General features: G+C 50.0%; 1 protein-coding gene and 1 pseudogene across 2 annotated transcripts; one reads left to right on the top strand and one right to left on the bottom strand.

The window, feature by feature from the left end:
* Positions 1–4,969: 4,969 nt before the first annotated feature.
* On the bottom strand, positions 4,970–9,076 carry LOC309652418 (uncharacterized protein CXorf49 homolog pseudogene; annotated as a pseudogene). The gene is made up of 5 exons: positions 6,792–9,076; positions 6,186–6,262; positions 5,826–5,918; positions 5,247–5,288; positions 4,970–5,142 (listed from the first exon to the last, which is right to left on the bottom strand). The product of its transcript is annotated as an uncharacterized protein CXorf49 homolog pseudogene (transcript).
* Positions 9,077–10,563: 1,487 nt separating this feature from the next.
* LOC309652168 (uncharacterized protein CXorf49 homolog) lies at positions 10,564–24,072 on the top strand. The gene is made up of 5 exons (XM_082445684.1): positions 10,564–21,264; positions 22,094–22,250; positions 22,780–22,856; positions 23,754–23,795; positions 23,900–24,072. Exons 1-5 carry the CDS (start codon positions 20,017–20,019, stop codon positions 23,993–23,995), a joined length of 1,620 nt encoding a protein of 539 aa, XP_082301810.1. The 5' UTR covers positions 10,564–20,016; the 3' UTR covers positions 23,996–24,072.
* The last annotated feature ends 995 nt before the right edge of the window (positions 24,073–25,067 follow it).

Here is a 25,067-nt window from a genome sequence, read left to right as displayed (position 1 = left end):
TTTTTGTTCTAGTTCTGTGAAAAATACCATTGGTAGTTTGATAGGGATTGCACTGAATTAGTAGATTGCCTTGGGTAGTATAGTCATTTTGACAATATTGATTCTTCCAATCCAAGAACATGGTATATCTTTCCATCTGTTTGTGTCACCTTCGATTTCTTTCATTAGTGTCCTATAGATTTCAGAGTACAGGTCTTTTGTCTCCTTAGGTAGTTTTATTCCTTGGTATTTTATTCTTTTTGATGTGATGGTAAATGGGATTGTTTGTTTAATTTCTCTTTCTGATCTTTCATTGTTAGCATATAGAAATGCAAGAGATTTCTGTGTATTAATTTTGTATCCTGTAACTTTATCATATTCATTGATGAGCTGTAGTAGTTTTCTGGTAGCATCTTTAGGATTTTCTATGTGTAGTATTATGTCATCTGTAAACAGTGACAGTTTTACTTCTTCTTTTCCAATTTGGATTCCTCTTATTTCTTTTTCTTCTCTGATTGCTGTGGCTAGGACTTCCAAAACTATGTTGAATAAAAGTGGTGGGAGTGGACATCCTTGTCTTGTTCCTGATCTTAAAAGAAATGCTTTCAGCTTTTCACAATTGAGTATGATGTTAGCTGTGGGTTTGTCATACATGGCTTTTATTATGTTGAGATAGGTTCCCTCAATGCCCACTTTCTGGAGAGTTTTTATCATAAATGGGTGTTGAATTTTGTCAAAAGCTTTTTCTGCATCTATTGAGATGATCATATGGTTTTTATTCTTCCATTTGTTAATGTGGTGTATCACACTGATTTGTGTATATTGAAAAATTCTTGCATCCCTGGGATAAATCCCACTTGATCATGGTGTATGATCCTTTTAATGTAGTGTTGGATTCAGTTTCCTAGTATTCTGTTGAGGATTTTTGTGCCTATGATTATCAGTGATATTGGCCTGTAATGTTCTTTTCTTTTCTTTTTTCTTCTGTGGTATCTTTGTCTGCTTTTGGTATCAGGGTGATATGGTGGTCTCGTAGAATGAGTATGAGAGTGTTCCTTCCTCTGCAATTTTTTGGAATCGTTTCAGAAGGATAGGTGTTGACTCTTCTCTAAATGTTTGCTAGAATTTGCCCATGAAGCCAGCTATCTGGTCCTGGGCTTTTGTATGCTAGAAGTTTTTCCAGTTTCAATTTCAGTACTTGTGATTGGTCTGTTCCTATTTTGTATTTCTTCCTGTTTCAGTCTTGGAAGGTTGTAGCTTTCTAATAATTTGTCCATTTCTTCTAGGTTGTCCATTTTATTGGCATATAGTTGCTTGTAGTAGTCTCTTATGATCCTTTGTATTTCTGTGGTGTCAGTTGTAACGCCTCCTTTTTCATTTCTAATTTTATTGAGTCCTCTCCCTTTTTTCCTTGATGAGTCTGGCTAAAGGTTTATCAATTTTTTTTATCTTTACAAAGAACCAACTTTTAGTTTCATTGATCTTTTCTATTGTTTTCTTCATCTCTATTTATTTCTCCTCTGATCTTTATGATTTCTTTCCTTCTATTAACTTCGGGTTTTCTTTGTTCTTTCTCTAGTTGCTTTAGGTAACCTTAGGTTGTTTCTTTGAGATTTTTTATGTTTCCTGAGGTAAGATTTTATTGCTATAAAATTCCCTCTTAGAACTGCTTTTGCTGCATCCCATAGGTTTTGGATCGTTGTGTCTTCCTTTTCATTTGTCTCTAGGTATTTTTTGTTTTCCTCTTTTCCTCGGTGATCCATTTGTTGTTTAGTAACATATTGCTTAGCCTCCATCTGTTTGTTTCTTTCTACAGTTTTTTATTCCTGCAGTTGAATTCTACTTTTTATATTTTTTTTAATAATATGGGATTATTGAGATATAAGTTACATACAAGGTCTATGAGCCTCTATAAACACATTCTGTTACAGAACCACCACCACAATCAAAACAAAAAGCATTTTCATCAGCCCCAAAATTGCTTCATGCTCTTTGGTAGTTTAATGCCTTATCTCAACCCCCAGACCCAGGCAACCACCAATCTGTTTTCTATCCTTATAGTTTGGCCTTCTCAAGAATGTGAAATAAATGGAATCAGGCAGTATGTAGACTTATCCATTTGGATTCCTTCACAGAAAGGGACACATAGGGGACTTCTGGATGGGCAATGTACCTCTCCATCAACTGAGTATTGTTACATGGAGTGATCAGTTAATAATTATTTGTCTAATTAAGGGCTTATGGTCTCTACAATGTGCATATGTGTGGTGTGTTTGATTTATATTTAATTCAATGTAATTTGTCTTTCATATCTTTGGAAGGGTTATTTTATTAAATAGCAATTGTAAAACCTTTAAGAGAAAGTGAATGATTACTATAAAAGTCAAGCCAGCGGGTGCATCAAAAGGACAAGGGAGGAGGCTTGGACAGAGGAGGATCCAAAACTACCGGCCTGGCCTCCACCTGAGTCTGAGTGGTATTACCAGGACTTCAACACTGCACAAGCACAGGGGACACCAAGCACACTGCAGTCATTTGAATGCTGCACGCTGGAATCATGCAGGGACAGCCCACATGGCAACCCAGGCAGCCCCAATGTGCCTGGCTGGACCCGGCCAATGCAGGTGAGAGTCTCCCCACCTTAATTCAGCTGAGTAGCAGCCTTTATTGCATCTGCAAGTTTAACCCCCTGTTGCCATGCAAGGTAACATATAAGCCAAGACCAGGGATTAGGATTTGGACATCTTTGGGCATGATTACTCTGCCCACCACACCCAGCTCCCTCTCCAGAGCTCACCTACACCTACCTTCTTTGTTTGTATCAGTTCCCCCCAAGAGTCAGAGAGAGCAGTTGGCCTGTGGTTGGGCTGGTGCTGGTGCGGAGCGGGTCGGGTGGGGAGGGGGCATCTTCCCAGTAATTGGGCAGGGAGCAGAAGCAGGCAGGATGGGGTCTAGGGCTCTCCAGGCCAGCCGCCACTGTCTCCCAGGCTGGAGAAGGGGCTTGAGGGGAAAGGCAAATGGGGTGAACTGAATGAGGGTGGGGTTCTGACCTCCTCCTACACACGGGGGCCAGATGTATGACCTGCCACTATTTCCCTCTGGAACTGGAAAGCTCAGGGCCAAGCCACAGCCTGTGATATACATGTTTCCAGCAACATTTTTCTGTGGTAGTTGGTCAGAACACGGAACAGAGAGATTGTGTGCTCAGTGGAGGGAAGGGAGGCAGGGAAAATGCATCACCAAGGGTTGAGGTCACGCCCTCCCATGTCACCTCCCTTTCAACAAGCTTCTCTATTTCCTCACACTGGTGACCACAGCCCCGAGACCCCCTCTGCCGACAGGCGGTGCTGGTGCTGGTGCTGGACTTCTCCCCGGGCACAAGTTGCCTGCACGTCTCGGTGAGCAGAAACCTCAGCTGGAAGGTCTCTGCCAAACTTAGTTACGCAGACAGCAGCGAGATGTGCTACACCGCCAAGCAATAACCAGTGGATCAGGTTCAGGGTCAAAGCTGTAAACTAAGCAGTCAAGCCCACCTTCTCCAGGGAGGGGTTTGAGTGGAAGGATTAAGTCCCACGAACGTTCTTTTCTGACCCTGAGGTCTGTGACTGTCCCATCCCACATGTGGTCTGTCCACCTGAGCTCATGCCATGAACTCTGGAAGCGAGTCAGGGTGAGAATATGGGGGAAGGGTGGACCCAAGTGCTTCCCATTGTCCAGGTGCAGTCACTCCTTACTTCCCATCCTCACTGCGCCCATCCTGCCCCTGTCCCGGGTAGCTCATGTTGGGTGGTCTCATATATGGGTCCCCTGATTCTAAGATGAGCTACTCTGAGGAGCCACCCTTCCCAATCTCATTCCATCCACACCCACAGTAGCTGTCAGACATCATAGGATCACAGAGTAGGATCGAGAGCCTCCTCCAGCGAATCCAACATTTTGAGCATCCCGACACCCTGTCGTGGGGTTTGGTGACTTCTGCATCATCCCCCTCCTATGTTTTGGGAATTTAACAACAACCCTTGAACAAAACAGATCCGACCCTTGCTTTTGCTCATTCAGTGCCTTACAGAACCCGGACCAGCCTCTACTCCCTTTACTCCCTGAATCACATCTTTCTCCCTCAAGGGAGATTATCCCTGATTACTTTTATTCACACACAGGGACACACAGTCACCAACCTGGAATGTCCTATCTACCATCATACCCCCTTGTGTGTAGTAAAACACCGGTCTTTCGGGAAGGGTGTCAGGCAGAACCACCCTTGCCTCACTCAAACACAGATCTGTCCCTCTGAGTCTCAGGCTGGTACAGCCCTGGGTCCCGGCTGAGGGAAGGAAGTGCTCCCCAACCTCCAGTGAGGGGGAAATCGAACATGGAGTTCAGACTCAATCTCGTGTGTCCTAAAGAGGCAGTCTGGGAGATTGAGCTGGGACACGGAAATATCATTTCCAGGAAAATCTGTGTCATGGGGCGGGTGGAAGAGTATTTGACGGGGACCATGCAAGAACACAGACCTACTAACCACACTTGCCATAGAACCTGACGGGCCAATTTCCACTCAAGGGTATAGAGACGACCAGGCTGGAGGAGGGTGGTCAGCTGGCTAGGGCAGGGAGGATGTGAAAGCTTCCAGATTGGAGCTCTGGAAGGGGGTCATGAGTTCCTGCTGATGGGGAGGGGGAATGGCAGAGATGAATGGGAACCGCCAGACCCCAAAGGAGGAGGGGGGTTTGGAGAGAACCAGAAGAGGGCCTTCGGGGGTAAAGGGAGGACGTGCCAATGTGGCCTGGCAGAGCCCACACAGGACCCAGACCTGGGACACTCCGCTGGCTTGACTGCAGGGATGGTAGCAGAGGCTGGCCCAGAGTCCCCACCACAGGATGCCAGAGATACTGTTCTGGAAAAGGCTCTGACGTGGAGCAGCACCCCGCCCCGGCCCCCTACCCCTACCCCTACCCCTCCAAGAGAGAAGGCAGAACACAGAACACAGAATATGAGAGGTGCTTTAATTGGAAACTGCTGTGAAACTGGGGCGGGGCGGGGGCAAAACAAGGGGGAGAGGAAGCCCTAGCTGAGGCAGAACAGGAGGGAACGAGCTTGGCCACAGCTCCCGGGCCCCAAAGGTACCAGCTGCTCCTCTTGCAGGAAGACGCTGGGCTCAACCTGTGAAACAGCGGAGTCAGGGAAGAGCCTCAAGCCAGGGCCAGCCCCCAGCCCTGCTCAACAGCCAGGACTGTGGGAAGGGGTACGGTGTGTGTAACGCTCACTTCAAAGGGTCTGGAACTTGTCAGCCAGGTACTGCATGGCGGCTGCAACAGGGACAGGCATTAGCAGGCGCTCCAGACAGAGGGATATAGAAGCCCGTCCCCCTATCCCCGTGAGGAACCGCCTAGCCCTGCAACCTGAAACCCCCTCCAGACCCGATGCAAAGAGCTCTGGGCCTGATCACTCCCCACCACCCAAATTGAATGTGGAACCGGTTCCTAAAGGGAAACAAAATGTGCCAGCAGCTCTCATGCTGTGGGCCGTGCCACAACCAGTCAGAACTCGTCACACAAACAAACAAACAATCCAACAAGAACCTTAGAAGCCACACCAAGCAGCAGTTCAAGGAAAAAATCAACGAGGCATCTCTAAAAGTCCTATCAGAAGGAGATTCCCTAGGACTGGTCTGGTTGGCAAAGTGTGCATGCAGTCCAGACAGTACTTTGCTACTTGTACACACGCCCAGCTGTACATGCACAGCCGGCTCCAGGGCCAGGCCTGCTAGGTTCTCCTCCCCACCGGGATGTTGGTCCCTGCGAGGCCGACTGCACCTGCAGCCCATCCCCACCCCAGGTGCCCACCTGGGTTCTGCACTAAGACACCGCTCTCCGTCCCTGGTTCCTCATACCAAGTTGCTCCTTAAGGTCGTCTATTTCTCTCTGTAGCACGAGACACTAGGCCAGCAGACACAGGAGGAAGAGAAATGATTAGTATACTCTGGCCTCCTCTCTCCTCCACCTTCTCCTCTCTCCAGGGCCCTCCATCCCAAAGCCGGGTGGCTAGACTGGCAAGGGCTCCTCAGTGGAAAGGAGGTGGGCTCCCTCCGTGGGGTACGCGATGGGGGCAGGGGAGGGGGGGCCCCACACATGTCAGTTGAACTTGGACCCAGATCCCGCCCTCGAGTTTGGGCCTGCATTTCCAGGAGCCAGAGGAAGCATTACCCAAGGACAGCCCGGCGTTCCCAGTGGCTGCTGCTGCCTTTCCGGTCTTGGGGGATGGTCAAGTGGCTCCCGGTCACCTGAGAGGGAAAGCACACACAATCCAGCTTCCCAGGCTCCCAGTGAGGTGGAAAGGGCCAAGCGGGGTCTAACGTGAGGTGAGGCAGCACCACCCTCCGCTGGCAACAAGCCGCCCCTGCTCTGCCCAGCAGCCCGAACCTTCTCTCTGGGCCTGCCTCCCCTGTTCCCCGGGGGCAGCCATTTCGCCACCGCGGTCCCCAAAGACTGTGGCTCTGGATGCGACCCTCCCAGAGCTGCAGCCACAGCCAGCACGTGGGAGAGCAATGTGGGCGAACGGGACTTAACAGAAAAGGCTGTTCCCCTGCAAGTCTACACCCGGAGGAGCTGTTTGGGGCACTGCCACCGATCACCCCGGCCGCACAAACCCCACACAGAGGATGATGTGGCTCAAGGCCAGCCCTGCCAGCACCCCGTCTCCTGTGGGAGAAGCTGCCTGGGAGCAAGGCTGTGCCCCCAGCAGAGACAGAGCCAGAGGTTTCTGTCCTCAACCCCTCTCCCCTCCCCTCATATCAAACCCACGACACTCACCTGAGGGGACAGGCCCCCTGGGCATGACTTCTCCTGGGTTCAGGGCCAAGGGCTCTGAGTTTCCTGGATCTTGGGGGCCTCTGGTGTTGAGGTCGCCACTGCTGGCTTTTCCACGATGCATGCGTGGAAAAGATGTGCCTGGCCTGTAAGCTGGCATCTGAAACAAGAATTTCTCACCGATTTGGACTAAGGGTGTGTGTGTGTGTGTGTGTGTGTGTGTGTGTGTGTGTGTGTGTGTGTGTGTGTGTGTGTGTGTGTGTGTGTGTGTGAGAGAGAGAGAGAGAGAGAGAGAGAGAGAGAGAGAGGGAGAGAGGGAGAGGGAGAGAGAGATAGAGAGAGAGAGAGAGAGAGAGAGAGGGAGGGAGGGAGAGAGAGAGAGAGAGAGAGAGAGTGAGAGTGAGAGAGTGAGTGAGTTGTGTGATTCGGGGCCGGGGTGAGGCAGGGAATTGGGAAGGGAATTGAAAGGCTGATCTCATTAGCACTTTCTCCCTCAGTCAGCCCCAGGCCAGCAGGCAGAGCTGATCTAGGGACAACAGTGGGGCACTGAGAAAGCCCAGGTCCCCTGCAAGGAAGGTCTGGGGAACAGCTAGGAAGTAGGATTCAGGAAGCTGGTGAGTCTAAATACTGAGGCTTTTCGGGGAAGCTTTTAAGGGATCCCCCGACCCAATTCAGTTACCAGCCCTCCCTTCCATCCCAGCCCCAGTCTCGCAGAGGAGGCTGGAAACAGGCCAAGGGTGGAGAACCGGGCCCAGCACACCCGAAGTGCTACCTTAATGTTTGTCCCTAGCAAAAGGAGCCCGATCTGGCATCCTAATGACCCAGTGACCGAGGGGCACCCAATGACGACCCCTGAGGGATGGACAGAGGCAGCATGGGTGAAGACGTGTGTCCTGGGGGCGGTTGGAGCGGGGGTGGGGGAAGAGTGGGGAGAGAGGAGGAGCATGGCCTACTCACCTGGCCCTTTGCGGCTGGGTCTCTATTTGGGTCCTTATCTTCTCCCGCCACCGCCTCAGACTCCCCTGCCCGCCTGGCCACGGATTTCTTCCCAGCGCCGGTGTGCTTGGACTGTTCGGTTCCCCAAGGGACCAAGGTATACCTCTTGGATCTCCCAAGCAGCGGAATAGCAGAGATTGGGGGCAAGGTGGCCGGTTCCAGGGCAGTTGCCGAGATTCGCTCTCCCCCGGAAGGGAAGGTTGTCCCCAGGGCAAGTTTGGAGGCTCCCCTGAGGGATTTCTTCTCCTGGGCCCCCTTCTTCCTAGGAGTGACCCGCGGCAGGCCACCTGCAGCAGCAGCAGCAGCAGCTCCCGGGTAGCTGGACCTGCTGCCCCCCTTCCCCCAGAGCACGCTCCGCATTTTCTTAGGGGAAGAGATGCCCTGCTCTCCCACGTCCTGCGTTTCCACAACCGAAGTGAGTCCTCGCGGAGCCGAGGACAGGGAAGAGCCTGGCACGTGAAGGAAATTCTCCCTGACTTGGAAATTCGAGTGTCTGGGAGTGTCCCCGGGATCCTCGGGTGTGCTGGGCTCGGCCTGGCCTCCTCCTCTGGGGTAAGTGCTCACCGTCATCAGCTCTGTCTCACTGAACTCATCTGAGAACTCGGGGTCGGACAGCAGCCAGGCCAGGCCTTCCTCGGGGAGCCGCTGGCGATCCGCAGCCACGTTCAACCTACGCTTAGGGCCTCTCTCAGGGTTCCCCCAGGCCCGGCCCGCTTCGGGCCCACCGAGGTGGAGAGGGCGGGCCGGAGCCGGCGGCGCTTCCCCACAGCTCTGGTCGGGCGCTCCTCGACCGCCGGGACCCGCCTCGAGGCCGGCCCACACGGCGGACACTTCGAAGGCGGCGCAGCTCTCCAGGGACGGGTGTCTGCGGACGCCCAGCACGTCCCACTCGGCCAGATGCAGCAAGATGGCCGCCGCAGACTCCTCGTCCAGGTCCACGAGGTCCCTCGTGTCGTCAGCTGGGGAGCCAGGTCGGCCTTCGGGGCCCCACGGCACCGGCCCTCCCGCTTCCAGCATCTCCCGCTCCGACTGGAAGCCCTCGGGGTCCGGGAAGCCGCCCCCGCCCTCGCCGCTCCGCGGCTCCCCGGGCTCGGGGCCTGGGTCGGGTCCCCACGGGACTGCGGGGCCGGCCGGGCCGACGCCGGCCCGCTCCCCGCCCTCTGGGCCGAAACCCGTTCCCCACACAGACACCTCATCGGGGGAGCTCATGTCGCGACCCTGGCGGCGCCGGAACCGGGGCGACGGTCGATGGCCCGAGTCGCGGTCGCGGTCGCGGTCGCGGTCGCGGTCACGGCGGGTGAGGCGGGCGGCGCTCAGAGAGCAGCGGCAGCCACCTCACGCGCCGCACGAACTCGCCTCAAACGAGACGACGCGCGGCTTCCCGCGCGCCTCCCACGCCCGCGCCGCGGCCTCCTCATTGGTCCGGGCCCCGCCAACCAGCGGGCGCCTTGTTCGCCTGCCGTCTCGAGGCCTAACCAATGGGGTCGAGGGCCTCTGGTTTGCCCCCAGGCCTGTGGGCGGTCCGGGCAGTGGGCTGGCGAAGGGGATGGTGGGAGTGCCTCCCTCTGTCAAGCCTCTCGGCCCGCCTCCTCCTGTCCCGCCCCCCCTTTCCGGTTAGAGTCACAGCTCTGAGCCTCCGTCTCCCATCCACACAGGGGGTCGGGGAGTGAGGGCGCTGGGCTCCACGGGTGGTGAGGATGAAACGTCAGGATGGAGGCGCTGGACGCCTAGCACGCGCCGAAAGCATTTGCCAGCCTCCCTTCCACCGCAAGCCTTACGACCCAACAGGAGAATGGGCACAGGAGTCCCGCAGTCGGTGATCAGGGGTCGGCCAGAGAGCAAAGGGATCGTATTTTCGTTCTGTAAGGTCTCTGTCTCAACTGCTCCATCAAATGTGGCTCAGCAAACGTTATTGGCAGGCGGGTTTGGCGGACAGACTGGGGTTGGCGGACAGACTGGGGTTGGCCTCGCTCCATCAGCCCTTCCCCCGCTCTGAGGCAAATTCAAAGAAGAGGAAATCGCAGTGGCCAGTTACACCCCAAGAGATGCTCCCCACCGCTGATCCTGGAGATGTGAGCTAAAACCACGAATCGGGTTTCACACACTAGGTTGACAACCTTCAAAGAGCTTAACCATTCCGAGGGTGGGAGAGGTTAGGAGCACACCCCTGTGGCGGTGGTGCAAGAGATCCATTTGGGAGGTAATCTGGCAGAATCCATTGAAAGCAACTTAGTGCCAGCACGGACTCTGTGCCTGGCACTCTTCTAAGCGCTGGGCATAAATAGTAATGCATCCGCGTGACACGCCTAGAACTATAGTACCAACTATTACTGGCCTCTTACCGGTGAGGAAACAGGCACTGAGAGGTTCAGCCACTGACCCAAGGTCATTCGGCTCGTGGGGATCAGCGGCAGGATTGAAACCAATCAATCTGACTCCAGAGTCCTTGCTTTGAGCCCAAGATCTTAAAACTGGAAGGAAAAATAAAAGCTATTTCCTCTACGTTCCGGCAATTCCGCTGCCTGGTACTTCTTCCGGAGACACGCTGGTACCTGTAGTGTACAAGAACACAGGCACAAGGGTGTTGGTGATGGGAAAAACTGGGAACACTCCAAATTCCCATCAGTAAGGAAATGGATGAATGCAACGTGGCTTAGCATCCAGTAGCATAAAGCGTGGCAGTCCAAAGGAATGCATCAGGCCATTCTCACAGCTTTCGAAAGCATCCGCCTGACTTCAAGCTGCAAGTTGCAGAACGATGGCATCAGATTCACATTAGTCAATGTTTTTAAATCCCAAATTAATCCTATCTAATGTTTGATAACCTTTGGGTGTATGTTTCAAGGTCTGAAAGACGGTTTTCACTAGATGTTAAAATGGTGGGATAGCTCCTAACAGGACCCAATAGGTTTATGGAACAAATTTATGGCCTTGGATCTCCCCAGATTGGTTAGGATGGTGTACAATTGGTTTCCTTTAGGCTCAATGTCACCTACAGGTAGCCTTGAAAACAGCTGCTGTCATTCTGCTTTCAATGTTGGCATGTTGGGTTCAATCAGTTTTCCAATGGTATGATTATTTGGCGGCAATATTTATTCCTTCACTTGGAATAGAAGATATCATTACTCATATAGAGGCTTTAACAAAATTCACCCAGCAATCCTTAAATGATAGTAACCAAGCCATTTGTTTGCTCAGTTCAGAAATTTCCATGATGAGAAAAGCAGTCCTACAGAATTGCATGGCCCTCAATATTCTAACACCTCTCAAGGGGGAGCTTATGCTATAATACACAGTGAATGTTGTGTTTTTATACCTGATGAGTCTTGTAATGCAACCCCCCCTTATGGTGCGTCTGAAAAATCAGATTTCCACTCTGAATGATCCTCTTCCCAGTTTAAGGGAAATGCTAGGAAAATGGTTTGGTTCAAGAGGATATTGGCTTACATCTTTACTAATGATATTGTTCCTCCTATTGCCAACTTTGATTACAGTTTGTGTGACTTATAAAGTTTTAGTTTCTTGTTTTTTGCGCTGTGTATCACCTGTTCCTACTAAGATAATGATATCTAAACAACTGGGAACTATTGATCACATCTATAGTTCTCTATAAAATAATGGACATGCACAATGCACATGCAAGGTAAAATTGGTGCAAGTCCTATTGGACAACTTGGAATTGACCGTTATTCCTTGCCAGACATCTTACTAGTACCACCCCCTAAAAGGAAAGAAAGAACCGGGCTACTAGGACCCAGCATCGAGGGACATGATGGACCCAAGGCAGGTAAAGAACAACCCTAACATTTAGGGACCCAAATACTTGATCACCTAATGCTTTCTATTGAAAGATTAATGATCAAAAGTGGAATTAATGAAATAAAATTATTTTCAGGCAGGACAAGAAAAATTTTAAACGTAAAATTCTCTCTGCCCATTTGAGCCACTACCCCCTCCCCTTTAGTGTGATTTGTGCATCACATTATACATTAACTAGATCCCCTTAAAAGATACAGGAATGCCCACACGCCAGAAAAAAAAGAAAAAAAAAAAACAAAAAACAAAGAAAGAAAGAAAAGAAATTTCCTCCTGGAACCAGCAAGGTAACTCCTGAAGAGTAACTTTCCTTTCTCAATCCTGTAATGGGTCATTAATACCCACTACTCGCCTTGTTGGACTATGTAAACTATTAATATGCTACTTTGTCTCAAAAACTTATATAACGGTTTTACCTCCAATGGGTGGAACAGTCCTCAGAGTTTTCTGAAGATTGTCTCCTATGTTATAGTCCTCAGGTTGGCTCAAAGAAAAATTTCCATTTTTCTTAGATTGACTATTGATTAATTTTTTTGGACAACACAATGAAACCAAAAGATAACAAATCACAAACCTTAGGCAGACTGACCAAGGAAAAAAAAAGAGATTCCTAAGGAATCACTAAAATCAGGACTGAAAAAGGAGACATCACCATTGAGCCTATTGAATTTTAAAAGTTATAAGAAAATAGTATGAAAAAATTTATACCAACAAATTAGACACATATATGCAATGAAAAAATTTGTAGAGAGACACAAACTTCAAAACAGACTCAATAATAGACAGTCAATTAAATTAATAATTAAAAATCTTCCCACAATGATGCGCCTGTCCAGATGGCATCACTGCTGAATGCTATCAAACATTTCAGACGGAAATAATAGCAACACTCCAGAAATTCTTCCAGAAAATAGAAGAGGAATGAACACTTTCAAAATAGCTCTAGTAGGCCAATATTACTGTAGTGTGAGCCTCTGACAGTTTTTTTTTTTAATTGTAATGCAAGTGCCTGACATTAAGCTTCTGATTGCTGAGGCACCACTTCAAAGACAGCTATATCAAAAAGAACAAATTGCCAGCTACACGACTAGGTAAAGAGCCAGGCCACCACACCCCTGAAGTTTCCTTTGTTTTAGAGATCTCTGATTGACTTAGATAACTGACCCTTTGGCTGCTTGTTTTTCCCTTCTTGTACTCTAATTCCCATTCTGTTTTAAATTCATCAATAAAGAGTGAATCTGAGAAACCCTAGGCCCCTCACTCTTGACCCCGATAAAAACATAACCCCAGGTCCCAGCTCTCTTTCTCCACCCACAACCTTTCTGTGTGGTCCAAGGCATGCCATGTACCCTCCAGGACTTGTGAGTAATAAACTTCCTCCTTTCAAAGTTTCCTAAAGGTTATTGCTGAGGTGCATCTTGCAATTATAATAAGAACCACAAGGGCTAGTTCAACCACAACATTGGTTCTGAAAGGGGAAATATCTGTGGGGGCTCGCCTTGGAGTCCAGGTGAGTGCCTCCAGGTATTTCTAGCTGACAGTATCACTATCGATTGGCTGAGACCAGCACAATTACCCTGATGCCCAAAACACACAAAGACATCCAAAATAAAGAAAATTGCATACCAATCTTTCTCATGAATATAGATGAAATAACCCTCAAGAAAATATTAACAAACTGAATTCAGAAACATATAAAAAGGATTATATACCATAACCAAGTGGGATTTATTCTAGAAATACAAGGTTGGTTTAACATCTAAAAATCAATTTATGTAATACACTATTCTAAAAGAAGAAAGCACTGAAACATTATCATATTAACTGACACAGAAACAGCATGTGACAAAATTCGACCACCTTTCATGATAAAAACAATAAAAAACTATAGGAACAGAAAGAAATTTCTTCAGCATGATAAAGAATATCTATGAAAAACCTACAGCTAACATCATATTTAGTAGTGAAAGACTGCATACTTTTCCCCTAAAGTCAGCAACAAAGACATGCTCACTACTTTTATTCATTATTGCACTGGAAGTTTGAGCCAGTTCAAACAGGGAAGAAGAAGAACTAAAAGTCATCCAGATAGGAAATAAAAAAGGAAATTTTTTTATTCTCAGATGACATGATTTCATATGCAGAAAATCCTAAGGAATCCACAAAAATGGTTCTAATGGTAGAACTAATAAGGAAGTTCAACAGATCACAGAATACAAGATTAATACATAAAACAAATTTTATTGCTATATACATGTAGCAAATAATCCAAAAATGAAATTAAGGAACACTTAATTCTAGTTACAATAGCATCAAAAAGAATAAAATGCTTAGGCATATATTTAACAAACCAAATGTAATACTTATGCACTGAGAAACACAAATTGATGTTTGTTGAGAGAAATTAAAGATGATCTAAATAAATGGAAAGGCATTGCATGTTCATGGTTGTAAGACTCAATATTTATATGGTAATTCTCCCCAAATTGATATATAGATTCAATTCAATCTCTATCGACATTTCAGCAGGCTTTCTTTGTAAAAATTCACAGGCTGATCCAAAAATTCATATGGAAATGAAAAACAAAACAAAACAAAACAAAACAGAATATCCAAAACTACTTTGAAAAAGAACAAACCTGGAAGACGTCCACTTTCTGATTTCAAAACTATAAACTATTACTATAATACTACTATAGTATACTATACTACTATAGTATTAGTAGTATTATAGTAATAGTTTACTATAATAGTAAACTATTTACTATAAAAATACAGATAATCAAGTTAGTGTAGTACTGACATAGAGATAGATCAATGGAACAGAATTGAGAGTTCAGAAATAACGAACTCTCCTTATATTTATGGTCAATGATTTTCAATTCAATGGGGAAAGGATAGCCTTTTCAACACGTGGTGCTGGTACAACTGGATATCATGCAAAAATACAAACTTAGAACCTGACTTCACAGCACACACAAAACTTAATGCAAAATGGATCAGAGACTTAAAAGTAAAACCTACAACTATAAATCTGTTAAAAGAAACCCTAGGAGAAAAATCTTTGTAAACATGAGTTAGGCAATGATCTCTTAGATATAACACCAAAAGCATGATCCATAAAAGAAAAACTTGATAAATTGGACTTCATCAAAATTTAAAACATTTATGCTTCAGAAGGCACTATTCAGAAAATGAAAAGACAAGGTGCAGACTGGGAGAAAATATTTGAAAGTCACAGATCTAACAAAGAACTTGTATCCAGAATAAAGAATAAGAATAATAAATAAATAAGAAAATGACCCCATTAAAAAATTGGGTAAAAGATTTGTATAGACATTTCACCAAAGAAGGTATAGAAGTGGTTAATAAGCATATGAAAGGATGCTCAGAACCACTAGTCAGTAGGGAAATACAAATCAAAACCATAATGAGATACCATGTTGCAAAAACAATAGGATGGCTATAATCCAAAATACAGATATTAACAAATATTTGGATTTGGAGAAATTTGAATCCTCATACACTTCTGGTGATAATGTAAAATAGTTGAATCTCTTTGGAAAATATTCTGGTATTTTCTTAAAAAGTTAAACATAGAGTTACCATATGATCCAGAATGTCCATTCCTAGGGATCTACCTAAGAGAACTGAAAACATATGTTCACAAAAAAACTCATGAACTCAAAATGTATATGAATATTCGTAACAGCGTTTAGTTTGGGAATATTATCCATAATATTCCCAAACTAAACATAACCCAAATGCCCATAAACTGAAGAATGTATAAATAAAATGTGGTATAGCCATACCATGGAATATTATTTGGCAATAAAAATAACTGAAGTACTGATACATGCTACAACATGAGTGAACCTCAAAAACATTATATTAAGTGAAAGAAGCCAGACACAACGTACTATATATTGTGTGGTTCCATTTATACAAAATTTCCTAACTAGGCAAATCATAGAGACAGAAAGTAGTTTATTACTTGCCTATAGGGCTGGGGTGGGTTGGGGGGTAGGGGGTGATGGCTAAGGGATACAGGGCATCTTCTTGGGCTAACAAAAGTATCCTAAAATTGATTGTGATAGATGCACAACTGGGAATATATGAAAAGCCACTGAATAAGGCATTTTATTTTTTAATTTATTTTTATTGCAAAAACACATAATATGAAACCGACCTTATTAACAAATTTTTTAGTGTACAATGTTGTTAACTATGTGAACATTGTTGTAATCAGATCTCCAGAATTCTTCATCTTGCATGACTGCAAATCTATACTCATTGAACAACAACTCCCCATTTCCCCCTCCCCCAAGCCCTTGGCAACCAGGATTCTACTTCCTGCTTCTAAGAGTTTGACTACTTTAGATACCCCATGTAAGTGGAAACATGCAGTATTTGTCCTTTGTGAGTGGCTTACCTCACTTAGTATAATATCCTCAAAGTTCATCCATACTACAGCGTATAGCAAGATTTCCTTCTTTTTAAAGGCTGAATAATATTCTGTTATATGTATACATTATATATACTACCTTTTATCCATTCACCTGTTGATAGATATTTAGGTTGTTTTCATCTCTTGGCTATTGTGAACAACGGTGCAATGAACATGGGAGTGCAATAATCTATGCAAGATCCTGATTTCAATTAGTTTGTAATGTAAATGTAAATATACGGAAGTGGGAATGCTGGATCATATGGGAGTTCTATTTTTATTTTTTTAGGAACTTCCATACTGTTTTCCATGGTGGGTGCACCATTTTACACTCCCCCCAGCAATGCACAAGGGATTCATTTTCTTCACTTCCTTGCCAACACTTGCTATTTTAAGTTTTGTTTTTTTTTTTCTTTTTAATACTGGCCATCTTAACAGTTTTGAGGTGATAACTCATTGTGGTTTTGAATTGCATTTCTCTGATGACTAGTGATGTTGAGCATTTTTCATATACCTGTAGGCCATTTATGTGTCTTCTTTGGAGAAATATCTAATCAATTCCTTTGCCCATTTTTAAATTGTGTTGTCTGTTTCTTTGTTTTTGAAAGCATAAGCCACAGACTGGGAAACAATATTTGCAAAGCACACATGGTAAAGAACTTGTATCCGAAAGAGATAAAGAACATTCGATATTCAGTAATAAGAAATCAAACAACGCAATAAATAATGAGCAAAAAAAAAAATCGAACTGACATTGTGCTTACTGGATGGCCAGTAAGCTATTGAGAAGATGTTTGACCTCATTAGTCATTAGGGAAATAACTAAAGCCACAATGAAATACCACAACATAGCTATAAGCATGGCTGAAATAAAAACAAAATACAGACAATACCAAGTGCTAGAGAGACTGAGGAACAGCTAGAACTCCCCTGCATTGTTGGTGAGAATGCAAAAAATGGTACAGACGCTCTGGAAACAGTTAAAAATACACTAACGATTCAATCCAGCAAGTTAACTCCTAGATATTTACCCAAGAGAAATGAAAACTTACATTCGCAAAAAATCTGTATGCAAATGTTTATAGCAGTTTTCTTAGATGCTTGGGTGACTGCACACTGGCACTGGACACAGACATGTCTAGGACTACTGGCCACAGGTTCTGAGCTGACATTGATCCCGGAAGCCCAAAGTGTCATGATGGGGCCCTGTTAGAGTGGGGCTTATGAGGTTCTGGCAGTAAAAGGAGTTGGGGATAGATATCAGTTCACGGTGAGCTGACTGGGTCCCTGGACCAACATAGTGGTCATTTCTCCAGTCCCCAGGCTGATAATTCTAAGTGATACACTTGGCAGTTGGAGCAATGACCTGCACATTGGGTCATTGGTCTGTGGAGTAAGAGCTATCACCTTGGGAAGGCCAAGAGGAACCTCTGACACTGGCTCCCACCCCAGGCCAAGAGAGTAAGTCAAAACCAGTATTGGATCCTGGTGAGTGTAGGGGGGTACAGCAGAGATTAGTGACATCATTGGAGACGTATGGGATGCAGGGGAAGAGCAGGTAGGAGAGCCACAGGGACGAAGAGAGTGGAGAAGGTGAGAAGAAGTTCTGGGAGTCTCTCTATGGGGGGGGGGGAGGAAGGGAGTGGAAATGGTGAGAGGGAAGACGGAGGCTTCCACTGGATCCACTGGTAATGTTTCATAGGATGCTGGTGGATGCAGGAGATTTTGCTATATCCTTCCTTATTCATTTTAACGTATTTGAAATAGCACACCATGACTTAAAAAGTCACTGGGAGAAGTGGAAGAGGGCGGTATCCACAAACAGGCAGGCACCATCGGGGGCAGGCTCGAGGAGGAGGATTGCAGATTTACAGTGCACCCAATCTCCCCTGCTCTGTAACTTCTCCAGCATGGCCAGCTTCTCAGGTGCAGACCCAGAAAACTGGGCCTCTGAGTTCCACAGACAAGAGGGGTTCAGACATCCCAGGACTCTCCAGGAGGTCAGCCAGAGCAGGATGCAGGAGAGAGAGGTGACTGAAGGCAGAGGAGTATGAAAGGGAAAGAGCAGAAGGAAGGTATGGGAGGAATGGAGGGGTGTCAGAGTAGGAGTTGGGTGGCAGACAAGGGAAATTCTAACATCCATGGGCCATATAGAAACCAAGAGAGGGACCACTCCCCAGACATCAGTACTGCTCAGCTCAGGGAAGCTGAGAACTGACAGTTCCAAGAAAAATTGAGAGACACCTGGCTATCCACACCCACCGCCATCACAACTGGTAGGCCTTGGTTGTGCGTCCTTCAAAACTTTAAAACATACTTGTACATATACTTGAATGAATTCTCATATATTACATAGGATTGACTGGTGTGTGTGTGTGCCCACGCACGCAAGTGCTTTAATTTACAAGTGTGAATCCAAAGCCATCGTTCTGCAACTTACAGTTTGAAGTCAGGCGGATGCTTTCGAAAGCTGTGAGAATGGCCTGATGCATTCCTTTGGACTGCCACGCTTTATGCTACTGGATGCTAAGCCACGTTGCATTCATCCATTTCCTTACTGATGGGAATTTGGAGTGTTCCCAGTTTTTCCCATCACCAACACCCCTTGTGCCTGTGTTCTTGTACACTACAGGTACCAGCGTGTCTCCGGAAGAAGTACCAGGCAGCGGACTTGCTGGAACATAGAGGAAATAGCTTTTATTTTTCCTTCCAGTTTTAAGATCTTGGGCTCAAAGCAAGGACTCTGGAGTCAGACTGATTGGTTTCAATCCTGCCGCTGATCCCCACCAGCCGAATGACCTTGGGTCAGTGGCTGAACCTCTCAGTGCCTGTTTCCTCACCGGTAAGAGGCCAGTAATAGTTGGTACTATAGTTCTAGGCGTGTCACGCGGATGCATTACTATTTATGCCCAGCGCTTAGAAGAGTGCCAGGCACAGAGTCCGTGCTGGCACTAAGTTGCTTTCAATGGATTCTGCCAGATTACCTCCCAAATGGATCTCTTGCACCACCGCCACAGGGGTGTGCTCCTAACCTCTCCCACCCTCGGAATGGTTAAGCTCTTTGAAGGTTGTCAACCTAGTGTGTGAAACCCGATTCGTGGTTTTAGCTCACATCTCCAGGATCAGCGGTGGGGAGCATCTCTTGGGGTGTAACTGGCCACTGCGATTTCCTCTTCTTTGAATTTGCCTCAGAGCGGGGGAAGGGCTGATGGAGCGAGGCCAACCCCAGTCTGTCCGCCAACCCCAGTCTGTCCGCCAAACCCGCCTGCCAATAACGTTTGCTGAGCCACATTTGATGGAGCAGTTGAGACAGAGACCTTACAGAACGAAAATACGATCCCTTTGCTCTCTGGCCGACCCCTGATCACCGACTGCGGGACTCCTGTGCCCATTCTCCTGTTGGGTCGTAAGGCTTGCGGTGGAAGGGAGGCTGGCAAATGCTTTCGGCGCGTGCTAGGCGTCCAGCGCCTCCATCCTGACGTTTCATCCTCACCACCCGTGGAGCCCAGCGCCCTCACTCCCCGACCCCCTGTGTGGATGGGAGACGGAGGCTCAGAGCTGTGACTCTAACCGGAAAGGGGGGGCGGGACAGGAGGAGGCGGGCCGAGAGGCTTGACAGAGGGAGGCACTCCCACCATCCCCTTCGCCAGCCCACTGCCCGGACCGCCCACAGGCCTGGGGGCAAACCAGAGGCCCTCGACCCCATTGGTTAGGCCTCGAGACGGCAGGCGAACAAGGCGCCCGCTGGTTGGCGGGGCCCGGACCAATGAGGAGGCCGCGGCGCGGGCGTGGGAGGCGCGCGGGAAGCCGCGCGTCGTCTCGTTTGAGGCGAGTTCGTGCGGCGCGTGAGGTGGCTGCCGCTGCTCTCTGAGCGCCGCCCGCCTCACCCGCCGTGACCGCGACCGCGACCGCGACCGCGACTCGGGCCATCGACCGTCGCCCCGGTTCCGGCGCCGCCAGGGTCGCGACATGAGCTCCCCCGATGAGGTGTCTGTGTGGGGAACGGGTTTCGGCCCAGAGGGCGGGGAGCGGGCCGGCGTCGGCCCGGCCGGCCCCGCAGTCCCGTGGGGACCCGACCCAGGCCCCGAGCCCGGGGAGCCGCGGAGCGGCGAGGGCGGGGGCGGCTTCCCGGACCCCGAGGGCTTCCAGTCGGAGCGGGAGATGCTGGAAGCGGGAGGGCCGGTGCCGTGGGGCCCCGAAGGCCGACCTGGCTCCCCAGCTGACGACACGAGGGACCTCGTGGACCTGGACGAGGAGTCTGCGGCGGCCATCTTGCTGCATCTGGCCGAGTGGGACGTGCTGGGCGTCCGCAGACACCCGTCCCTGGAGAGCTGCGCCGCCTTCGAAGTGTCCGCCGTGTGGGCCGGCCTCGAGGCGGGTCCCGGCGGTCGAGGAGCGCCCGACCAGAGCTGTGGGGAAGCGCCGCCGGCTCCGGCCCGCCCTCTCCACCTCGGTGGGCCCGAAGCGGGCCGGGCCTGGGGGAACCCTGAGAGAGGCCCTAAGCGTAGGTTGAACGTGGCTGCGGATCGCCAGCGGCTCCCCGAGGAAGGCCTGGCCTGGCTGCTGTCCGACCCCGAGTTCTCAGATGAGTTCAGTGAGACAGAGCTGATGACGGTGAGCACTTACCCCAGAGGAGGAGGCCAGGCCGAGCCCAGCACACCCGAGGATCCCGGGGACACTCCCAGACACTCGAATTTCCAAGTCAGGGAGAATTTCCTTCACGTGCCAGGCTCTTCCCTGTCCTCGGCTCCGCGAGGACTCACTTCGGTTGTGGAAACGCAGGACGTGGGAGAGCAGGGCATCTCTTCCCCTAAGAAAATGCGGAGCGTGCTCTGGGGGAAGGGGGGCAGCAGGTCCAGCTACCCGGGAGCTGCTGCTGCTGCTGCTGCAGGTGGCCTGCCGCGGGTCACTCCTAGGAAGAAGGGGGCCCAGGAGAAGAAATCCCTCAGGGGAGCCTCCAAACTTGCCCTGGGGACAACCTTCCCTTCCGGGGGAGAGCGAATCTCGGCAACTGCCCTGGAACCGGCCACCTTGCCCCCAATCTCTGCTATTCCGCTGCTTGGGAGATCCAAGAGGTATACCTTGGTCCCTTGGGGAACCGAACAGTCCAAGCACACCGGCGCTGGGAAGAAATCCGTGGCCAGGCGGGCAGGGGAGTCTGAGGCGGTGGCGGGAGAAGATAAGGACCCAAATAGAGACCCAGCCGCAAAGGGCCAGGTGAGTAGGCCATGCTCCTCCTCTCTCCCCACTCTTCCCCCACCCCCGCTCCAACCGCCCCCAGGACACACGTCTTCACCCATGCTGCCTCTGTCCATCCCTCAGGGGTCGTCATTGGGTGCCCCTCGGTCACTGGGTCATTAGGATGCCAGATCGGGCTCCTTTTGCTAGGGACAAACATTAAGGTAGCACTTCGGGTGTGCTGGGCCCGGTTCTCCACCCTTGGCCTGTTTCCAGCCTCCTCTGCGAGACTGGGGCTGGGATGGAAGGGAGGGCTGGTAACTGAATTGGGTCGGGGGATCCCTTAAAAGCTTCCCCGAAAAGCCTCAGTATTTAGACTCACCAGCTTCCTGAATCCTACTTCCTAGCTGTTCCCCAGACCTTCCTTGCAGGGGACCTGGGCTTTCTCAGTGCCCCACTGTTGTCCCTAGATCAGCTCTGCCTGCTGGCCTGGGGCTGACTGAGGGAGAAAGTGCTAATGAGATCAGCCTTTCAATTCCCTTCCCAATTCCCTGCCTCACCCCGGCCCCGAATCACACAACTCACTCACTCTCTCACTCTCACTCTCTCTCTCTCTCTCTCTCTCTCCCTCTCCCTCTCTCTCTCTCTCTCTCTCTCTCTCTCTCTCTGCCTCCCTCCCTCTCCCTCTCTCTCTCTCTCTCTCTCTCTCTCCCTCTCTCCCTCTCTCTCTCTCTCTCTCTCTCTCTCACACACACACACACACACACACACACACACACACACACACACACACACACACACACACACACACACACACACACACACACACACCCCCTTAGTCCAAATCGGTGAGAAATTCTTGTTTCAGATGCCAGCTTACAGGCCAGGCACATCTTTTCCACGCATGCATCGTGGAAAAGCCAGCAGTGGCGACCTCAACACCAGAGGCCCCCAAGATCCAGGAAACTCAGAGCCCTTGGCCCTGAACCCAGAAGAAGTCATGCCCAGGGGGCCTGTCCCCTCAGGTGAGTGTCGTGGGTTTGATATGAGGGGAGGGGAGAGGGGTTGAGGACAGAAACCTCTGGCTCTGTCTCTGCTGGGGGCACAGCCTTGCTCCCAGGCAGCTTCTCCCACAGGAGACGGGGTGCTGGCAGGGCTGGCCTTGAGCCACATCATCCTCTGTGTGGGGTTTGTGCGGCCGGGGTGATCGGTGGCAGTGCCCCAAACAGCTCCTCCGGGTGTAGACTTGCAGGGGAACAGCCTTTTCTGTTAAGTCCCGTTCGCCCACATTGCTCTCCCACGTGCTGGCTGTGGCTGCAGCTCTGGGAGGGTCGCATCCAGAGCCACAGTCTTTGGGGACCGCGGTGGCGAAATGGCTGCCCCCGGGGAACAGGGGAGGCAGGCCCAGAGAGAAGGTTCGGGCTGCTGGGCAGAGCAGGGGCGGCTTGTTGCCAGCGGAGGGTGGTGCTGCCTCACCTCACGTTAGACCCCGCTTGGCCCTTTCCACCTCACTGGGAGCCTGGGAAGCTGGATTGTGTGTGCTTTCCCTCTCAGGTGACCGGGAGCCACTTGACCATCCCCCAAGACCGGAAAGGCAGCAGCAGCCACTGGGAACGCCGGGCTGTCCTTGGGTAATGCTTCCTCTGGCTCCTGGAAATGCAGGCCCAAACTCGAGGGCGGGATCTGGGTCCAAGTTCAACTGACATGTGTGGGGCCCCCCCTCCCCTGCCCCCATCGCGTACCCCACGGAGGGAGCCCACCTCCTTTCCACTGAGGAGCCCTTGCCAGTCTAGCCACCCGGCTTTGGGATGGAGGGCCCTGGAGAGAGGAGAAGGTGGAGGAGAGAGGAGGCCAGAGTATACTAATCATTTCTCTTCCTCCTGTGTCTGCTGGCCTAGTGTCTCGTGCTACAGAGAGAAATAGACGACCTTAAGGAGCAACTTGGTATGAGGAACCAGGGACGGAGAGCGGTGTCTTAGTGCAGAACCCAGGTGGGCACCTGGGGTGGGGATGGGCTGCAGGTGCAGTCGGCCTCGCAGGGACCAACATCCCGGTGGGGAGGAGAACCTAGCAGGCCTGGCCCTGGAGCCGGCTGTGCATGTACAGCTGGGCGTGTGTACAAGTAGCAAAGTACTGTCTGGACTGCATGCACACTTTGCCAACCAGACCAGTCCTAGGGAATCTCCTTCTGATAGGACTTTTAGAGATGCCTCGTTGATTTTTTCCTTGAACTGCTGCTTGGTGTGGCTTCTAAGGTTCTTGTTGGATTGTTTGTTTGTTTGTGTGACGAGTTCTGACTGGTTGTGGCACGGCCCACAGCACGAGAGCTGCTGGCACATTTTGTTTCCCTTTAGGAACCGGTTCCACATTCAATTTGGGTGGTGGGGAGTGATCAGGCCCAGAGCTCTTTGCATCGGGTCTGGAGGGGGTTTCAGGTTGCAGGGCTAGGCGGTTCCTCACGGGGATAGGGGGACGGGCTTCTATATCCCTCTGTCTGGAGCGCCTGCTAATGCCTGTCCCTGTTGCAGCCGCCATGCAGTACCTGGCTGACAAGTTCCAGACCCTTTGAAGTGAGCGTTACACACACCGTACCCCTTCCCACAGTCCTGGCTGTTGAGCAGGGCTGGGGGCTGGCCCTGGCTTGAGGCTCTTCCCTGACTCCGCTGTTTCACAGGTTGAGCCCAGCGTCTTCCTGCAAGAGGAGCAGCTGGTACCTTTGGGGCCCGGGAGCTGTGGCCAAGCTCGTTCCCTCCTGTTCTGCCTCAGCTAGGGCTTCCTCTCCCCCTTGTTTTGCCCCCGCCCCGCCCCAGTTTCACAGCAGTTTCCAATTAAAGCACCTCTCATATTCTGTGTTCTGTGTTCTGCCTTCTCTCTGGAGGGGTAGGGGTAGGGGTAGGGGGCCGGGGCGGGGTGCTGCTCCACGTCAGAGCCTTTTCCAGAACAGTATCTCTGGCATCCTGTGGTGGGGACTCTGGGCCAGCCTCTGCTACCATCCCTGCAGTCAAGCCAGTGGAGTGTCCCAGGTCTGGGTCCTGTGTGGGCTCTGCCAGGCCACATTGGCACGTCCTCCCTTTACCCCCGAAGGCCCTCTTCTGGTTCTCTCCAAACCCCCCTCCTCCTTTGGGGTCTGGCGGTTCCCATTCATCTCTGCCATTCCCCCTCCCCATCAGCAGGAACTCATGACCCCCTTCCAGAGCTCCAATCTGGAAGCTTTCACATCCTCCCTGCCCTAGCCAGCTGACCACCCTCCTCCAGCCTGGTCGTCTCTATACCCTTGAGTGGAAATTGGCCCGTCAGGTTCTATGGCAAGTGTGGTTAGTAGGTCTGTGTTCTTGCATGGTCCCCGTCAAATACTCTTCCACCCGCCCCATGACACAGATTTTCCTGGAAATGATATTTCCGTGTCCCAGCTCAATCTCCCAGACTGCCTCTTTAGGACACACGAGATTGAGTCTGAACTCCATGTTCGATTTCCCCCTCACTGGAGGTTGGGGAGCACTTCCTTCCCTCAGCCGGGACCCAGGGCTGTACCAGCCTGAGACTCAGAGGGACAGATCTGTGTTTGAGTGAGGCGAGGGTGGTTCTGCCTGACACCCTTCCCGAAAGACCGGTGTTTTACTACACACAAGGGGGTATGATGGTAGATAGGACATTCCAGGTTGGTGACTGTGTGTCCCTGTGTGTGAATAAAAGTAATCAGGGATAATCTCCCTTGAGGGAGAAAGATGTGATTCAGGGAGTAAAGGGAGTAGAGGCTGGTCCGGGTTCTGTAAGGCACTGAATGAGCAAAAGCAAGGGTCGCATCTGTTTTGTTCAAGGGTTGTTGTTAAATTCCCAAAACA

The sequence above is a fragment of the Balaenoptera physalus genome, assembly GCF_965194825.1.
Source record: "Balaenoptera physalus genome assembly, chromosome: X".
Classification (NCBI taxonomy): domain Eukaryota; kingdom Metazoa; phylum Chordata; class Mammalia; order Artiodactyla; family Balaenopteridae; genus Balaenoptera; species Balaenoptera physalus.
The sequence above is the reverse complement of the archived record's forward strand: the minus strand, read 5'-3'. Positions and strand labels throughout refer to the sequence as shown.

Excerpts from the sequence above, each read along its gene's own strand:
- LOC309652168 (XM_082445684.1), top strand. The coding sequence starts at position 20,017 with ATGAGCTCCCCCGATGAGGTGTCTGTGTGGGGAACGGGTTTCGGCCCA. Across the intron at positions 21,265-22,093 it reads ACCCAGCCGCAAAGGGCCAG|ATGCCAGCTTACAGGCCAGG; the intron begins GTGAGTAGGCCA and ends TTCTTGTTTCAG. Across the intron at positions 22,251-22,779 it reads CAGGGGGCCTGTCCCCTCAG|GTGACCGGGAGCCACTTGAC; the intron begins GTGAGTGTCGTG and ends TTTCCCTCTCAG.